This window comes from Protopterus annectens, chromosome 3.part0 (assembly GCF_019279795.1).
Source record: "Protopterus annectens isolate FY-2018-M chromosome 3.part0, PAN1.0, whole genome shotgun sequence".
Lineage (NCBI taxonomy): Eukaryota > Metazoa > Chordata > Ceratodontiformes > Protopteridae > Protopterus > Protopterus annectens.
This window is the reverse complement of record NC_056731.1, coordinates 1,614,282,733-1,614,301,863: the sequence shown is the minus strand read 5'-3', so window position 1 is coordinate 1,614,301,863 and position 19,131 is coordinate 1,614,282,733. Positions and strand designations below refer to the sequence as shown.

The window sequence follows — 19,131 nt, the reverse complement described above, 5'->3', positions numbered from 1 at the left end:
ACCCACCTAAACATGCACAGACACCATGACTTTTTTCCTTCTTGTCTATTTCTTCTTAAATTGCTTCACCATTTCAGCTTCTCCGCCTCCCCAGGAAGGCAGATTTTGTTATCCTCTCTGTTGAAAAATTTTAATTTGTGTTCTGTTTGAATCATCCACCATATCTTTAATTTGGTCATCATATTCTTGTAACTTTTTTCTGAAATATGCTATTTTCTGGGGCTGTTATTTTCTGTAGTAGCACTTAAAAGTTATTAGTTAATATTTTATGTCACATACCCAAGAACATGATTATTAAATGGTGTCTTGCAATGTCACACACTGGGGTCAAATCTGGGAACTGCTAATCAAATTTTGTTGTTCTAATAAGATTTCCTCAGTTTTTACTTGCATGCTTTTTAAAACAGAGACAGTCCCTTAACCAGACTAGCGCTCCTGGGTTGCTTATGAAAGGATAAACTTGTAGCATGTATAAAACACCAGTGATGCTTCAGAGAAATTTCAGTAGTAATTTCAGACTATCTTGATATCTCAGCAAAATCAAGTAACCCGTTAGTGTTGACTCATGGGCTGAATCATTTGATATGCAAGCTAAAGTCAATAAATTACTGTCATGTTGGAAGAAGGAAGTTAAGGGATTTTATGAAAACATGATGATGGAATATTATTTAGAAATGAGCTTTACCCTGAGAGGTTTGCATTTAGAGTCCTGTTTGCATTTAGACAGAGTCTTGCATATCCTCTTGTGAGTGAGGTTTCAGATTTGTGGGACAAGTGGCAAGATATTAGCCTGCAGTGTACAACTGAATGATTAAAAGTTTTGATTGAATTTGATGAGAGGAAAGATTCAACAGACTGAGTTGAATTTAAAATCTGGAGTTTAACTGGAATTTGTCAAGTCTAAATTAGCAGAAATTATGGAGGAGTGTGACAAATTGGAAACTATTGTAAAAAAAAAGTATAAGAAGTTACAGCGTGATCAGGATGATTATACAAATGATAATTTTTTTCCTGGCAATGACATTCTGAGAACGGAGTTTGAAGTAAACATAATTTTCAACGCATATGAGTCTTTAGTAATACTACCAGTGGAAGTGTGTTGCTGACATCAGTTTCAACTTCAGAAGAGGAAGAGGCATATAGTAAGCATTGTGTATCAGATGTGCTAACTGAATCTTTCACTGTGAAACAATTAGGTGAAAGAGCTGTTGTAGTGGGAATCGGACAGTATATGATGTGCAACGAGGAAGGCCACCAAGGCATGCAAGAACTTAATATCACAGGTAGCTTATGATGCAAGGAATATGACTGATAATTTTCTATGTCTTGATGTTTTTAATACAAAGTCTGAAGTCTCTTTTATCTTAGAATGTCACTGTACCAGGACTAATACTGAGAGTCATTTTTTTGATTGATGATTTACAGGATTGTATATGAAATTATGATTAAGAGATCATGATTCCAACACAAGGAATGCATCAAGAGTCCATCCTTAATGAAGTTTGTAGTAATTTTAATACAGCATTTGAGGAATATAGCGGTAGTGACACTTGTCTACTTTCTCGATTTATTCACTTGATAGTGATTTATCTACTGATGAGTGCTGTAACACAGTATTAGATTATGGTTATGAGCATATTCTTAAGCCAGAGTTTAAAAATAAACATTTGTTTCTTCCATCTAGAAGTAATATAACTACATTTTTTTGAAAAAGTATGTGAAAGTAAATTTTGGTCTGGTTCTTTTACAACATTTGATTTGACACAACATGAATGAAATGCTTTGCACTGGTTAAGATTGATGAAACATTCAGGTAAAGGGGGCAATGTGATAGTGATGGACAGAACACGATACATCAGCATGAGTAACACTTTGCTGAATTTATCAAGTGATTATGAGTTAATTATACTAAATATGATGAGTATAATCAGGAATTGTGTGGCTTTTTGAAAAAGGGACTACAGTTAGGATTTTTTTATGATACTGACTTTAAGAATCTAAAAAGTGAGAGTTCATCCTGCTTTTTATGCAATACCCAAAATCCATAAGTCTGTTTGGAATCCTCTGGGTCATCCTATTATGTCTGGTATGGGTGGTTTCATTGAAAGAGTTGGCATTTTGTTGGATAGTATTTTGAAAAAATTGTGGCTCAGACAAGATCTTTGAGTACTTCAGAAATGGTGGCTAGATTTAAATGTCTTGTATGGTGTGATGGTATTTTTGGTTGACTGTTTATGTTGTAAGTTTGTATACGTTTGTACAACATACCTAAGGTATCAGAGCTACGGCTCATTATTTAGATGAGGGAACATTTGCTTCTATATTTTATAAATGTTGCATTTTTGTTTGGCTCGTAATGCATTTAAATTTGGTGATACATGGTTTGTTCAAATGAAGGGCAGTGCTATGGGTGCCCCTTTTGCACAGGCTTGTGCAAATATTTTTATGACCAATTTTGAAAGGTAATTTATGATGGACTTTTTTTTTGTAATTGAAAATATCAAGTCCATAGATTTGTTATTTTTGTGCAAGGCTGATAGAAAACGAACTGCTGATTTTTTTGAAAGGTAGAATGCTAAGAACTGGGGCATAAGTTTTGATTGTTCAGCCAAGGAAGAAGTGAATTTTCTGAACTTAACTTTAAAAAAGGTGTATGGACAAAATATTAAACCTAAGCTGTATAGGAAATTCACTTCAGCTAACCTGTTTTTACATGCTACTACTGCCCTTCTTCCTCGTTCTAATTTGCTCATTACAGTTGAATGAATATTCATGCATTTGAAAAATAACATTACGGATGACATCAGTTTGAATTTATTAATGGAGGATACACAACAGTGGTTGTCATCTAGAGGTTATTCTGTTAAAATGATTCAGGATAGCATAAATAAAGTTTGTGGAGAGGGTGCAAATGCAAGCTTGGGACATAGATTATATGATTTTGAGCTGAGGTTGGAAATGATTCCGCTGAAGCTGGCGTTGGAAATGTCAGCCAAGAGAAGTTGTATGTACAACTTTCACTTCAATGTCTGTTGATATAATTAAAAAAAGAATTAACACAGACTTTTGTGTGATTCCAGGTTAAAAGAGAGATTACTGAGATTCCCCATGTTTTCCTATAGTAGAAGTTTAAATTTGGGTGAATTGTTATGTAAAACACAGGGGTGCAGATCTACAGTGAATAGAATGGTTTTGTTTAAATATCGTAATTGTAACGTATGCAAGCATGTATGGTGTGGTTGAGTTGCTTGTTAATGGAAAGAGACTCTTTTTTTTTTTTTTTTTTTTTTTTTTTTTTTTGGGGAATTTATTTTCATGCTGTTCTGTCAAAGTGGTATATCCCATTTGTTGTAGTTGTGATTTAAAAAATGGTATATTGAACAGAAAATACAAGTAAAAGTGAGGATTCAGAACATTTTCCTGATATTAGGAACAACAATTTTATTAGCCCAGTAGCCACACATGTAGTGGAATGTCATAACAAAATATTAGATTTTAGTTTTTGAGCCCTTGCTAACATTAAATTGTATAGAGGTGGTGATTATGTGAATGTTTTAAACACTTTAGAAGCTAGATTGATTTTTGTAATAAGGAACAATGACACCATTTGGTTTAAACAATGAAACATCTTGGCAGTATCTGATGTACAGGAAAGTATTTTTATGTGAACAAATACATTTTAAATTCCCTAAAATCTCGCTAAATATTAATTCATAGTCATATAACTTGTATCTATTCGTAGCCAATGTTTTCATATTATATCTAATTTAGTATAACTATTTAAAGTGTAGCTGTTTTTTGTATTATTTTTAAAGACTGTAAAATTATTCTTGAAATGTTTTGCAATGTTTTGGAGATTTTCTCCCCAGATCTTCTCTGAAAAAGGGCTCCTCCTTCCCAGTTGGATTGTCCCAGTAATCAAATGTCAATAAATAAATGTGTATGTGGTCTTTAAAATTAAATTGATGAGTAACTGTATTACATATAATTTTTTGACTGTTTCTATTTGGTTTCGCTAGAAGGCTTAAGTTATCTGTTTATCTGTCTTTCCCCTTTTTAGTGGAATTTGGGTATATCCAATTTACAAAATAATAAAATTAATTAGATTAATCTGCATTTGGGTAGCTTCTGGTGTTGTCTGCTTCACTATTACTGTCCTCAAACCTGCATCATCTTCTTCTCATGAGGAGATGGTCTCCAGAACTGCCTGCAGTACTTTATACAGGTTTGCCAACATCTTTGCATGCAAATAATATCCTTTCATTTTGTGCAGGCAGTTCCTCTTCCTTTGTATGGAGTACATACCTAGTTAGCTTCCTTGTTGCTTTTAGAAATCGCTTACTAATGTTATTTGTTATGACTGTATCAAGTTCCTTCTGTTTGTTTTTGCTGCGATTAGCCCACCATCACACAGTTTAGTACTTTGTTTTTATTTCCCAGCTGCATTTCTTTGCAGCTGTCCTGCTTTTTACCACACCTCCAACATTGACAGTTCTTATAGTTTCCTTTGTCTCTTTGAATCAGTCATGAAGCAGATCTTTGTGCCTTGTGTAAAAAAATGTACTTTTGTTAGCAGTTCTCCTGTAGGTTATTTGCAAAGGTGTTATCATCTTTGCCTAGCACTAGTAATCCCTCTTCATAGTGGACTCCGTTATGCTCACTTTCTTTCACTTTTTGCCCTTAATTTCCGGCACACATAAGGCCAACCCCACCCCTAAATTTGGGACAGCAGATCTACAATTGCTGTCAGACTGCAACATTAATCCTGCAATTAATTCTGTTTTTCTCCATTTTATAGTTTTTAAGTCATACTTATTTGCATGCATTGATTTGTTCAAATAAGACACTGACTTATCGATGCATGTGGCTGTACAAATCATGTATATTACTACTCTGTCATTATCGTATAGGTAAAAGGAGTCTAAAACAGCTAAAGTAGTTCATAATTGTTTTTTTTAATTTTCATGTGGTAGTCTTTTTTTTTTTTTTTTTTTTTTTTTACATATTTGCTTGCTATAGTACAGCTGAGCAAGGGTTATTTTAAAGCATTTGGGTTTATACAAATGAATTTAAAAACTGTTAAAATTTCTAGCAGAATATTTTTTCCCAGTGTTAATGCTTTCTGATTTATTGACTCTTACAGTGAAGTGAATAGCCCTTTATGGACAGGACTTTGGTGGCTTTAATAAGAAGCAGTCTTTTATTTTTTTAATAATTTTGTTTGTCAAGGCAATGACCATAAATCTTTAGTGCACACTCACTTCTTACTCCCTTCTCTTTTTGCTTGACTGATTGAGATGATTGTTAATTCCGTTTCACAGAATGACCATGAAAGTTGTGGCTCTAGTTCAACCAACCGTAGCATAAACGAGAGTGTAAAATCATTAGCAAAGCCTCGTCGGATCCAGCAAACTGACCCTGATCTACCACCAGGTGAGTGAATCAATGAGTTGGAAGAATACTGAAGTTGAAATATTTGAAATGTGCTTGTTTTTAGTGTGAATGCAAAAGTGTAGAAGTCTTCTAAGCACTTAACTTTTTATTGCTTAAAGTATAATGCAATGAGGAAAAAGTAATGGTAACACAGCAGAATGGCAAAAACTATGCTAGTTTTGAAGGACTACAGATCATAAGACAAAACCTGTTTTTTTTTTTTTTTTTTTAAACTAACACAATCTTTGCTTGAAATATTATCCTGTGTAAGCATGCAGCAGAGTTTTGCAGTGTGACCTCTACCTTCACCCCTCTAGTCTGTAACAGAAGCCAGTCATCCGTATAATTCACACACCCTAGCAAGATAAGCTGATACTGATCCTGTGTAACATACTGTATTAAACCTAATGACTTCTGCTCTTAAAGGACCTGTACAAATAAACTAAACTAGACACTCCACAATTAATTACATCATTTAGCTTTTTTGTGGGGGTGTGATTCTTTGCACTTTTTAGTCAAGAGGAAAATTAAGTAGTGGCCTATTTTGTGTTTATAATTCCATTTTATTTGAGAACTTTAGGAATTCTTTTGCATTGCAGTAATAGTCTGAGAGTCTATATATCTGCCTTTAACTTGTAGTACAATAATTTTATGGAGTGTTAGAATTAAAATTAACCTTCTGTTGTATTGCCAAACAGTACATTATTTTGAAAGTGAATAATACAAATAGTATTTATTGTATATCTGTTATTGTTGCTGTCACTTATCACTCTGCTGCCAGGGAAGTTGAGGTGCACCTTTTGGCAACATTGCTTAATGACATGTGAAGTGTTGTCATGACAGCACTTGAGATTGTCTGGTGCCATTAGATAGATGATTATGCTGAGGGCATCTGGCTTTGTCATTAGAGAGAATCAGAGTAATATAATCTGAAAATGACCTAGTTATTGGCATCTTGTTTGAAGATTTAATGCAGGACAGATCCCCCATATCATTGTCAACTCTTCAACTGTTTTGATGCTGACTCTGTACTGAGTATCATGTAAAAATCTCTCTCTGTGCTTAATTGATTTCATTTCTTTTGTATTTAATATTGATTTTGTGTAAATATGTAAATAACTGATCTACTGTTTCTAGCAGTTGTTTTGCGACATAGCCTGTCTTATAATGTCATGCACATTGCTTCTTCTCTTTGTACTACTTTTGTAAAGTGCTTGTAGACCTACTGCCACTTACTGTGTTACTTACTGTATGCTACTGTCTGTATGTACTTTACATGACTGTTTGTGTGTTATTAAACAGTCATAATGTGGAGCTTTTCTCCCTGGGCCTCTGCTGAAAAAAAGGCTTTTGTTCAGTCAGACACTCCCAATCAATAAATAAACAAACAAAAAAAACAAACATACATACATACTGATAGTTTAGTGCATTCACTTGAGAGGTCTAAAGTGGAAATAACATCAGAATCATTTTGCAGTCATTTCTTTTTATTTATCCAGCAGAAAATATTGCTTTCTTACATTGTTTTCTTTTTCTGGGGCCATCATGAACTTTGATAGGGCTAGGGAGGGATTTAAGGTTTACCATTGTACAGGTACTTTGGCTTTAGCAAAAAAATATCCCTCTGTATTAAGAAGACCAAAGCCAGAGCTGCTTTTAACTAAATACATTTAATGAGTAGGAGTTGCTGCATCATTATGTCTTTTCTCTGCTTAGTTTTAGACTGACTAGAAATGTGCTTCCTCTCATGAGAGATTTGAGGACTTTAGTGGGACTAGTTGCAGTAATCCTCCTGAACTGGAATGCAGCCACTTTTATGCAGGTAGAACTTTTAACATTGGCTGCATCCTAAGCTTGAACTAGCAGATTAATTACTTCTATTACACTGAATTGCTGATCTAAAGGAAACTGGGATCATTTTAATTGGGAACGTCATTCTTGTCCCAGTATTTATGGGTCCTCCTTAGTGGGTCCTCCTTAGCTTTTGAAATCAAGAGGTTCACCAAATTGTAATAGACTTTCTGTATTTGAAGAACATTTCCACTTAAACTGTATTTGAAGTCTTTAGTGATACTGAGAGAGAAAGAAAGTCCTGAAGTTTTTTGGCTCTTTGTTTGGATCTTCTGTAGTTTGGTCTTCTCTTAAACTTGGTATTCATTGTAAGAATAATTGTTGCAGGAATTCATTGCGTATTGGATGTAGTGGAAGGTGGACTTTGGTCCCTGCCTCATTCTGATTTTTTCAGCATTTAATTAGGTTCATAGGCAAGTACCTATGGGGCATGGATGCAGTCTCATGAGTTTAAAAATGAGTGCACTGTGCATCCTCCATAGTTTTTTTTTTCTGCCTGAAGTGAATGATTAATCTAATTTGTTTGCAAGTTTATTGGTTGCTGCATACACCTCAGTCTGTGGCAATGCTAAGTGAAAACATTGGTCTGAATTGTTCTACAGATGCCGAGTTTATGGTACGGCAGTGTTATGAATATTCTCTTGGAGTGCTATGAGAAAAGGTGCTGTTTCATCATAGAATTGAAATTGTAACTCTCGTCCACTTTAATAAGAAATCTTTAACTAGAAATGTACAGGATGTTTTAGAACATGCTCTTAAGCCTGTTACCATTACTTCTGTTTGCCAGAAATGTGCAACTGAAAGTCTGTACTTTTTTCACTGGCGAATTTTCTTTAGAAACTGTGAGGTGTTTTGCCTTAACACATACAATAAAAAGTTGTGCATCAGGGCTAGTAACTCGGCACGTAAAAATCAACTACCAATCATTAGCGGACCGGAGTTCCGCTGTGGCGACCCCTAACGGGGAAAAGCCGAAAGACACAACAACATACAATAAAAAGTCTAGACCTTAGCTTGAGCACTATGCAGATATTGGCCTGTATGACCAAGGATTCAGACCTGCTGTACTGGCAAGGCCACACCTTCTTCAACTGCTGGGTTAATGATTGTGCTGTCCTACAACAGCAGTTAAAGACCACTCATCTTTGCAGTCAAGCCTCGGCAGGATTTACAAAGAGACAAAGCTGGTAAAAGATAGTCTGATCCTATTTCCTGTAGTGTTGTTAAAAAGCACTTGTGTAACTTTGTCCTGTCTTCTACATTGGGCTCTGGTTATTTGTTAACTGGTGTGGGACATGAGGCTGGATTTATTCTATTTTCTTCTCCATAAACTTCTAGTGTTTCCTGCTGCTTCCTTGCAGGATTGTTTCTAGTTTTGCTGGGCAAGATGCTTGGGATCGGATTTTAGTGGAAAACATTCCTGTTTGTAGATCGGCTGCTGTGTATTAGGAACACATTCCGAAATACTTAAATGCCTGATGCTAGGATGTCTGGAAAGAAGATGTCAATCTTCATAACATCTGAGGTATCTCCTGTGGTTTCTGTTGACTTGCAGGAAATGTGCTCAGAAGTTTTCCATCTTGTTTTGTTTTTATGCTCTGAAGATTATGATGAGTCATTGTCTGTGTGGATTTTGACTCTTACAGATGACTGTTTCATCTGGCAGTCCCCAGTGGAAAACTTTATTAATGCAACACTAACTTTAACTTTAATGAAGGACCGTTTTGAGTGGGCTTCAAAAGATTTATATTCTGTTAAGCACATTTGCTAAACAACTTCCCTTTGGTACTCTCATGCCCATAGGACATGCATGTTGACCTGTTCCAAGATCCTAACACAGACAGCTTCATCCTAAAACCCATTCAGAATGTACAGCGTCTAGAAGCACTTTACTTTTTGTTAAACTCTGTAGCTTGACCTGCTCTGAACGACCTAACTACTCAAATGTTAGTCATAGAAAGCAACACCATATCTCTCTTCTTTTTTTTTTTTTTTTTAACAAGTTTATGAAAAGGTAGGTCCTGAAAGGTTTTATTAAGGGAAAATAAATGTACTTTTGCTACACGGTGTGTGAAGCAGTAAACTACCACACTTGCATGTTGCAGTGTTGGGAATTATTTAAAGAAATGCTGACTTAGCTAAATGCATTGCAAATGTTTCCTCAAGGGATAGGCTGTCTGAATGGACACAAACCACTGGTATAGTTAGTAGCCATGCTGATAAATACAGTTGTGATACTGGGTTTGGTAATTTCAGAACTGCTGCATATAACACCCTTATTAAAAGATTTGCATATTTCCTATACAACTGATGAACAAAGGCAGCTCGTAAATGATTTATCCCATGCATGGGTCCGTCAAATTATTTATGGTATGATCCCAGTTATTCTTATTGGGGTAATGTGCAACTGTCGACCACGGGATGGGTAAGACCAGTCTATAACCAAATGGGATAGGTCATTTTGAGCACAAAAAGAGAAATTGGCTAGGTTTAAAATGGCCTGCAAGGGCAGCTAGCATAGTACTTAATTATTAAAATGTGAACCTATGCATGGCAGAGTAACCGATTTTTTTACTGATAAGTGTCAGCTCTATAATGTCCTATGATAATTATAATTATGATGATGATGTGATCATAATGTTCCTTTGACTAATAGTATCTGATTTAATTCTTCCTCTCAAAAAGTATTAAAAGAACTCTAGAAAGAGGACAAAGGTGAGAAAACATTAAGCAGATATTTCATCACCTGTCCCAAATTGGTCTGGGAGTGTTCCTACATAGTCCAGGCTATTACAGTAATTGTTTTTGGTTCGTTTCTCCCTCCCATAAGCAATTAAAAGAACTTGAGGAGAAGGACAAGGGCATGCAGAACATTCATAAGTTCATAGATGTATAATAGGCTAAAGACCATTAGGGGGGCCCTTATAAGCCTAGCCATGCAACCCAAATGTGACCCATAAACTTGTTTTATATAGGTGGTGAATTACTGACTGCCTCTGTACATCAGAGAAATAGACACCAGACTAGGGGTGTATTTCGAATTTTTTTATCCATTGGTCCAAGTTGCATTTAAATAGAGATAGGGAGGAACTCTGCCTTACTTAGATTTGGAGCCTGTTCCAGAGAATGGGAATTCTCTCAGAAACGTTCCATGCCCAATTTATGTCGCAAGCAAAATGTAGGTATTTTAATCTAGTAGTTTTGAAGCCGTTTGTTTTGCATATGTTTAAAAGGGTCACCAAAACCGGGTACAGGCATGCTTTGTATGCCAGGCAAAGACCATCTCTCAGAAGTCTGTATGACACCACGTAAAGAGATGAGGCTTTAAGGCAGTCGGTGTAGGACATTGTGTTTACTCCCTGTATTCTTTTTGTAAGAAACCTTTGTGGACATTATGTTTGCTACATGTGTCTGGTCATGTACACACCGAAGGGGACATTGTACTCTGTGATGGGTCTGATGAGGGCCGAGTACAGTGGTATAATTACCTTTCTGGACCTAGATGCCATGCCCTTGCTTATAAGTTGGGCAACATAGAAGGATTTTCTTACCAAAAAGAGTAAAGTCAGGAAACCCTGTATAAAAATACTGCATTAATTACCAAAATCCACAGAACTTAGCACTTTCACCATAATACATATGACATCATCAGAGTCAGTGGAACATTTTAAAACACTCTTATAAGTAGTTACTTCATTTTAACTACAACCAATCAAATTCATTAATCCAAAGTAATTAATCAAAAAATATATATAAGTAAATAAATAAATAAAACAAAAAACAAAAGCCTCCTACTAAACTAATCCAGTTGCTTAAAAACCATATAATCATTAAGAAGTTTTTGTATATATATTAATATGCTTAAATGCTTATAATATAAACTGTAAAAATAAACTCGTAACACTTTCACAACTCATAAATGTGTATATTAAAATATATATATTTACTTTCATTACACTATTGCATATATTCCGATTTTTATGTATATATATATATATATATATATATATATATATATAAACATATAATATTTAATACAAATGTGTGTACATAATGTCATATTAATGAATAATAATAAGACTGCCTACGGAAAGATGTGTTAATAACTAGTTGATAATGTTATTCCTTGCCTTCAGGTATGGAAAAATAGATGTACTCTCATTTATACCCGGATGTTGGGTGGCATTTAATCTAATTTGCCAAGCTGTCTCCAAAATTTCTACCTTAAGTTTGTCATCACCCCCTCGTATATCTGGTGTAACTCGACCCAGTACAAAAAATATAAACTTTTTTAAATTCTGAACAAACTGTGGTGTGCATGTACAAAGCATTAAAGGTGTCTTTATTCTTGATAGCTCTAAGATGTTCTACTATTCTTTCCTTCAATTTCCTCACCGTCTTTCCCACGTAAAATGCAGAGCATGATGTACAATTAGCTATGTACACTACCATTGTTGAATTACAACAACATCTTCCTGGACAAGGAATTGTCCTATTGTAACCCACTATATTAACATAAGGCCCCTCATTTATATATCTACACATTCTACATGCTCCGCATTTATACATTCTTGAATAACCTTTAACTGGCGTTTGTTCCAATTTGCTCTTAATATTTTTTCTTTTACTAAAAACAAACCTTAACATATCACCTACAATTTCTTTTGTATTCGGACTAAAACTAAATTCCCAAATTTTCTGCATAGTGTCCACTATAAAGGGTGCCTGATTGAATTTTAAAATCATCGCATTGCTCTTAAATGGTTCATTAACTTCCTTCTGTACTATACTTCCTCCTAAAATTGGAGGGAACTGGGTAGCCCTCTTTGTTCTTATTTCTTTTTTGATCAAAAGTTTCAGAGGGTAGCCCCTCTCTAGAAACATCCCAACAAACTTATACATTTCTTCTTCAAATATCTTGTTATATGTGACAATCTCACCATTTGTCTTTTGACCACACTCTTCTTTTGATAATGTGGATGAATGCTTTCATAATGCAACAGAGAGTTACTATATGTCTTATTTCTAAATATTGTACTTTGCATACCCTCTTTAGTTTTTGTTAAATGTATATTGAGAAAATCTATATTGTCTTCATTCCATGTACTAGTGAATTTAAAGAAGCTTGTAGTTGAATTTAAATATTCTATAAATTCTATTGCTTCCAGTTCACTACCCTTCCAAAGAATCAGTATGTCGTCCAAAAAACGACTATACAACAATATTTTTCCTTTAAACTTAGAGTCAAAAATAAAAACCTCCTCCCAGTGTAATAGTACTAGGTTGGCAAACCCTGGGGCACACTTTGCCCCCATAGCCACACCTGACACTTGCCGGAAAATTTCCCCTTCAAAGGAGAAGAAGTTGTTTCTCAAAATCAACTCCATCAAAGCCACTAGTAGATTTACTTTTCCTCCTTCAAATCTACCATGTCTAGTTAGACTCTCCCTAAAATATTCCAAACCTTCCATATGTGGAATAATTGAAAACAAATTTATAACATCGATGGTGAGAAAAGACCCCGTGAAGGTTTTATTAACTTCCCTCAAGTTCCAAACAATTCCAAGAATCCTTGATTATATGATCTACACCTAAAATAATCCCCTGTATTTCCTTGTCCATATAAGATACCAATGGTTCCCTTTTTGAACCCTTAGCTGCTACAGTGGGCCTAAAAGTGGTGTTTTCCATACATTTGTGCACTTTGGGGATCCCAAATAATACCGGTGTCACCGAATGTTCTACATTCAAAAAATCAAATTCACCCTCATTTATTTTCCCTTGAAAAAGTGCATCTAACATAAACAAGTAAATTTTATGGTAAGCTATGTGCATTTCATTAAGTGATGCAGTTTGATATGTAAGTGCATCACTTAAAATTTCATGCATCTTGGCAACATAGTCAAAGTAAGGCATGATAACTACCCCTCCCCCCTTATCAGGCTTCATTATTCTTACCTCATGGTTATTAGCCAAATCAAACAGCGTTTTTCTTTCTTCAGTACTTAAGTTATCATGGTCTATTATTAGTCTTCCAAAGTCACTCAAACCCCTTTTAACTTCATTAATGCATAGTTTTTCAAACATTAACACTTCCTTATGCATTGGGGGTATAAAAGTGCTTTTCCTTTTAAGTGTATTCAAAGAATTGCTTAAATTGTTTACACTAAAATTATGTTCCCTAAAAATAAACCCAAATTCATTTGTCTGGTAATCATTTTAAGACTAATATAATAATCCACAAAATTCAAATGAAATGCAGGAACAAATGTAAATTCTTTGCTTAATAAATCATGATATACATAATTTATTATTAAAGCGCTGTAGTTGTAAATGGAAAACCCATTTCTTTGACAGTGAACAGTACTATTACCAGAAACATTTACTTCACTCATTTGCAACAAATTGTGAACTTCTTTGTCACGCTGTTCACATACAATACTATTACTAGGGACATTTACATTTGCTTCACTCGTTTGCAACAAATTGTGAACTTTTATGTCCTTCTGTTTACATACAATTTTAATGTCATTATCAACCTTTATTGTCGATTCCTGGCATTCCATTGCCATTTGTTCTGAAAATTGTTGTTGTTGTGTCAATAATAATGTGAGTCGCCCTGGGCCTGATATCGTTGGCCCTCGCCTTTCTTGTTCATTAGGCATTCTGATCTCCTTACTTGGGCCCTGTAGCTAAAAAAACACTGATTTTCTTTACTCGATTGTTCATTGTCACCAGTGTTACTGCCTTCACAGTTTGAACACACATCAACGTTAACATTTCCCCCCCACCCTGTTAACATTTCTAATACCATCTTTGTTATTAGCCACAAAGGGATATGCTTTGTTGTTTTTGTAATCTTCTGAATCCCTCAATAACTTTTTAGTTTTGATTTTAATATTTTTGTTCACAAAACTTTCCATATTATCTAACATGGAACGGTACTTAACCTGCTGAGAAAATAAGTCATTAACAATGTTCTCATTTAAAGTCTCTTTTTCTTTTTCCATAATGGCCAGTCTATTCGAATTGTTCTTTATAATAATGTCACACAATGTCACACATTTCCAAACCTGTTCTGTTGAATAAATCGACCAGTTGTTTAAATGCTGTCGAGTCACCTTCCACACCCATTGGTAACTTCCAAACCCTTAGTCCTTTAGGCACCTGTTTAAGCGTAACTGATTTCATCAGGAATGAGTTGTCCATCTGGAGGTCCCTGTATTTCCGACACAAATCACAAAACTTATCTCTGTTTGTTCAAAGGTATACGTTACCCTTCTCCATTCGTTCCTCTCCTCATTTGAGTCAGAGAAATCAAATTTAGGTAACTGTAGCCACTCCTTGATATTCCTTTGCTCAGGACGTGCTGTACTTGCTTCTGGTACTGCATTGTTCACCGCCTCCAGCCCGGGTGTGGAATGCAAAGTGAACAACTCCACTTGGGAGTCTGTCAACATATCACGCACTATGTTCCTGGCCTCTCTTCCAACCAGTAACGCTGTAAGTTTCTGAAACGAAGATGTAAGTTCAGAAATCAATTCCTCCATTTAAACGGTGCCAACGAAAATTGTTTAAATGAAAAAATATATAAAAAATAATAAACCAAGCAACTGGATGTACGAAACTAGCATACAAAATAATATTAATAAACTTTCCTCTGTTGCTCCAACGCAACAATAAATTGCCAATAAAGCAGAAAATTTGTCTGCAGTAACCTGACTTTAAATGACTAGCAAAAAAGACACAAAATAGCCCAACAAGAACCAAACTTACCACTTTGGACACATGTTGGTCGAAGGCTAGTTTACTATCTACATGAGTTCCGAGATCCCTGACTAGTGAATCAAATTTTAGGGATGTTTTACTGATGATGTACCTACCCTGCGTGCTGACTTCCCAAAAGGTACTACAGTGCATTTCCTAGCATTGAATTTTAAGCCATGCCTTTAGCACCAATCATTTGAATGTGTTGCACCTTCTTGAAGGGTGTTCTCCTCTTGGGGGTTTTCAATAACTGCTCACAGTTTGCAATCATCTGTAAACTTGGTAAGCTGGAGACCTTTGACATCCGAGAAGTAGATGCCAAAGAGGTGTTGATCTAGTACAGAGCCCTAGGGGACTCCACTGGTGACTGGCCTGTTTGTGGAGGTGGCCTCACTGATTCTAACTTCCTGGGTCCTATCAGTGAGCCATCTAGCTATCCAGCATGTTATAAGGGGGTTTTATACCTAGTTCCATAAGTTTGTTGACAATGCCCAAGAGAGGTATTTAGCCAGATTTAGGTAGGCAGTATGCACTGTTTTCTGCTCATCCATTGCTGTAGTGACCTTTTTTCCAAATAAGTCCACCAGATTCAGTAAGCATGACCTTCCTTTGACAAAGTCAAACTGGGATGGATCCAGTGTCTAGAGATCTGCTGTGGCCTTGGTGATAATTTCCACAATGATTCTTTCCATGGCTTTGCAAATTAGACTAGTCAGACTAATGGGCCTGTAGTCTGCAGGGTCTGTTGAAGGTTCCCCATTGTGAAGGAGGATGATTATCATAATCTTCCATTCACTTAGCACACAGCCTGTTTTAAGACTGTAGTTAAATAATAACTCAAAGTATCTTAATAAGTCATTTAAAATTCTTCCATTGTCATCCTGGGATGTTATTGGGGCCCATTGAGGCTATGTTCTTGGCTTTAGTGAGCACAGCCAGTTCATTCTCCCTAATTATAGTTGGAGGGGTTATGCTCAAGAGTATTTTTTGGGGAATGGTTGGGGGTGAGAGTAAAGTTGGAATTGAATTTGACCGCTAACAAGTTTGCTGTGTTGCCAGGCTCTGTCATTGTGGCACCATTACCCACAAGTTCAGCACATTGCTGTGTGCTGCCCTGGAGATTTCTGACATAGCTGAAGAAGGTTGTACTTTTATCTTTTACCTGGGTGGCTGTTTTCACCTCAAAGTTGGCTTTGCTTGACCTAATTAGCCCTCTTAGCTGCCTATTTAGTTTGATGAGAGATTTTTTTTTTATGTGAATTACCCTTCCTGATTTTTTGCCATATTTTTTTTCTTTTGTTGTATATCCTGTTTAATTTGAGATGCCACCAGGACGTTTTTTTTTTTGCGGGGGGGGGGGGGGGGCTAGTCTTGGGAATTGCTTCTGGTAGGTACAGCAGCCTGTACAAAACCATTGACATGGCTGTACAGAGTTTCTGAGAGTAGTTCAGCATAGGCTACTATGTTTTTGAGGTTTGGGGGGATTATATTTTGACACGCTATGACTTAATAAAAGGTAACTTGCCTTGGAACAGTTAACTAACTGTTACTAGTTTTAATGGGATTACAGAGTTCATTTTGAAGGTGACAGCTTTATGGTCCGACCTTACCAGGGAGGTCAAAACATGGGGGGGGGGGGCGGTACAGCATTCTGCAATATTTGTGAGCATGGGGACCAGTATGTTGGAGCCTTTAATAGGTGTATTCACTATTTAGTCAAGGGGGATTGTGTTTATGAAGTCCAGGAATTTCTGTACCTGTAGATTTGAGGCCATATGGGATTCCCAGTCTACAAATGGGTTATTAAAGTCTTCATTGAATAGGGTGCTAGGTTGGATGGTAGGTGTCTCCAGTAAGTCCAAGTATACATTTTGATCTTCTTGGGACATGGAGGATGACCTATAGCTGGCTAGAATGTGGTACAGGATCTGCACGTGAAGGAACACCAACATGTGATCCTGTTTGACCACCCTAGAGGTATGTTTGTTATTGATGTATATTGAGGCACCTCCACCTTTTAATCCTTATCTGTGCAGCTACTGGTCTAAAAGTATGAAAGACACTGAAACCTTGCCCTGCCAGAGTACTCTCTGCCAATTTAAACCATGTTTTGGAACCTGCACAGAAGTCTATATTCTCAAGTGTGAAGAGGGCTTGGAGGGTGTGCACTTTTTTTTTTTATTTAGGCCCCTGGCATTGAGCAATAACACCTTCATATTCAGTTCGGTTGCTTTTGCTATGTCTGTTGGTTTGTCAATTTGGCATTGGCTAAAAAAAGGCACTGTGTGTGCGTGTGCGTGTGTGTGCGTGTGTGTGTGTGTGCGTGTGTGTGTGTGCGTGTGTGTGTGTGTGTGTGTGTGTGCGTGTGTGTGTGTGTGTGCGTGCGTGTATGTGTGAAGAAATCCGATAATGTTATTTGTGCTAACATGTATGGCTGAGCTTTTGTACATAATTTCAGATTGACCTGTGTATTGTACGCCAGCATGCCTTGCTATGATATTGTAAATAAGTTCTTGCATGTTGATTTATGATCTGTTTGAACAGAATGTTTTAAAGACTTGAACAGTGTCCTTTTACATTTCTAACTGCACATGTTTGTGAAGAGAGATTCTAAAGGCAAACTGTCTCAGATTCAGCTGATCAGCAGCTTATGTCTTCAGAACGTTGACAGTTGCTATAGGTTACTGTCAGAAGCTGAAAGACAGGACAGTACTTTTAGAAAAACAGCTATTGGTTGAATTTTAAAATATGAGATGAAAATTAGAAATGAAACAGTTGACAGCTAGCCTACGTCAGTAGTTGGTTGTCAGTTACAGTTGTCAGTTGAACTGTGCAGTTGATACACAAAAAGGACTCAATTGTAAGCTTGCCTTTGCTCTAATGTAATAATTTAGTTTAGATCAAGGACAGTGTTCTTTAGTTAGTTATGAAATTATAACTAATCAGTTAGAGTTTTTCTTAATATTGGATTTCTGTCCTACAGTATAAATTTCATTTTCAGAGCTTTACTGAAAAGGCTCAGCCAGATTATGCTACAGTTTGCTGTGTGGGAAAGGTTAGTTTGCTTTTTATTTGTTGTATTGTGTATTACTTTATTGCCTTTTTCTATTTTGTATACTGTGATTTGTTTTCTTTACACTGTGTTTTACTTGTATTCTGCTTTTAACTGCATACTGAAACTTGAAAAGAGACCACAGCTCTGTCTCTTGTGAGTCCGACAGAAATGTTTCCTACCCTGTTACTGTTGTGTTCTTAAACACACTGTCTTTCTAGTTGCCTGCCCCTTATGTTAATTTGACCATATATCTCTTTCCTCTCTGCTTTTACTGGCTGGTGTGAGTAATCACAAAGTTATCATTTTGTGAAATCACTTCCCTTCAACTATTTAAATTACACAAACATTAAGGCTATATTAGTGGACAAAGCCTCTAGTGTATAAACATTTGTTTGTATTTGAACATACACCATACAAAGACTTCATTACGAACATAAAAAACATGTTTACATTCGTAAAAACATGTGCTAATAAAACAAACAATACATTTTTTATATTTTTTATATTTTTTAAATTTGTATTATATAACAATTTTTTAAAATATGCATGCCAGTAACTTTGTTTTATTTTTAAATAAAACCGTTTTAAATTAGTTTTTATAATAATATATATATATTTTTAGATACATTCATTACAAGTCATTATAGTTTACATTCATTTCACTATTTATTTAACAACATTATATCAATTATCAGCTAACCTTAGGAATAAGTAGTATATAACATCACACAAACTACAACTTGTATTTTAAATTTTGCCTTAGAATATATATTTTTTAACACTTTTGTATAAGAATATTTATTAAATAACAAAAGGCACAGAAGCACTTTATCTAGTTAGGTCCCTAATAGAATTTGTGATTGACTGTTTTTTAAAAAAAACTGTATACTACATATGGAATGTATTTTAGAAAACAATAGGTATGGCTTTAAATTCTAAATGAATTTGTGCAACTGATTGATTAATTAATTGTTTTGAAATGTATAAAAATCATTGGCACCACACATTCATTATTCTGAAGAAGT

The 19,131-nt window shown here is 35.6% G+C and overlaps 1 protein-coding gene across 1 annotated transcript in view; it reads left to right on the top strand.

Annotated features, from left to right (window-relative positions):
- The window catches only part of VPS13B (vacuolar protein sorting 13 homolog B), a 5,424,989-nt gene that overhangs the window by 377,867 nt on the left and 5,027,991 nt on the right, over window positions 1-19,131 (top strand). The window contains exon 4 of the mRNA XM_044065647.1: window positions 5,322-5,433. Coding sequence (XP_043921582.1) covers window positions 5,322-5,433 — 112 coding nt within the window. The remainder of the gene's footprint in view (window positions 1-5,321; window positions 5,434-19,131) is intronic.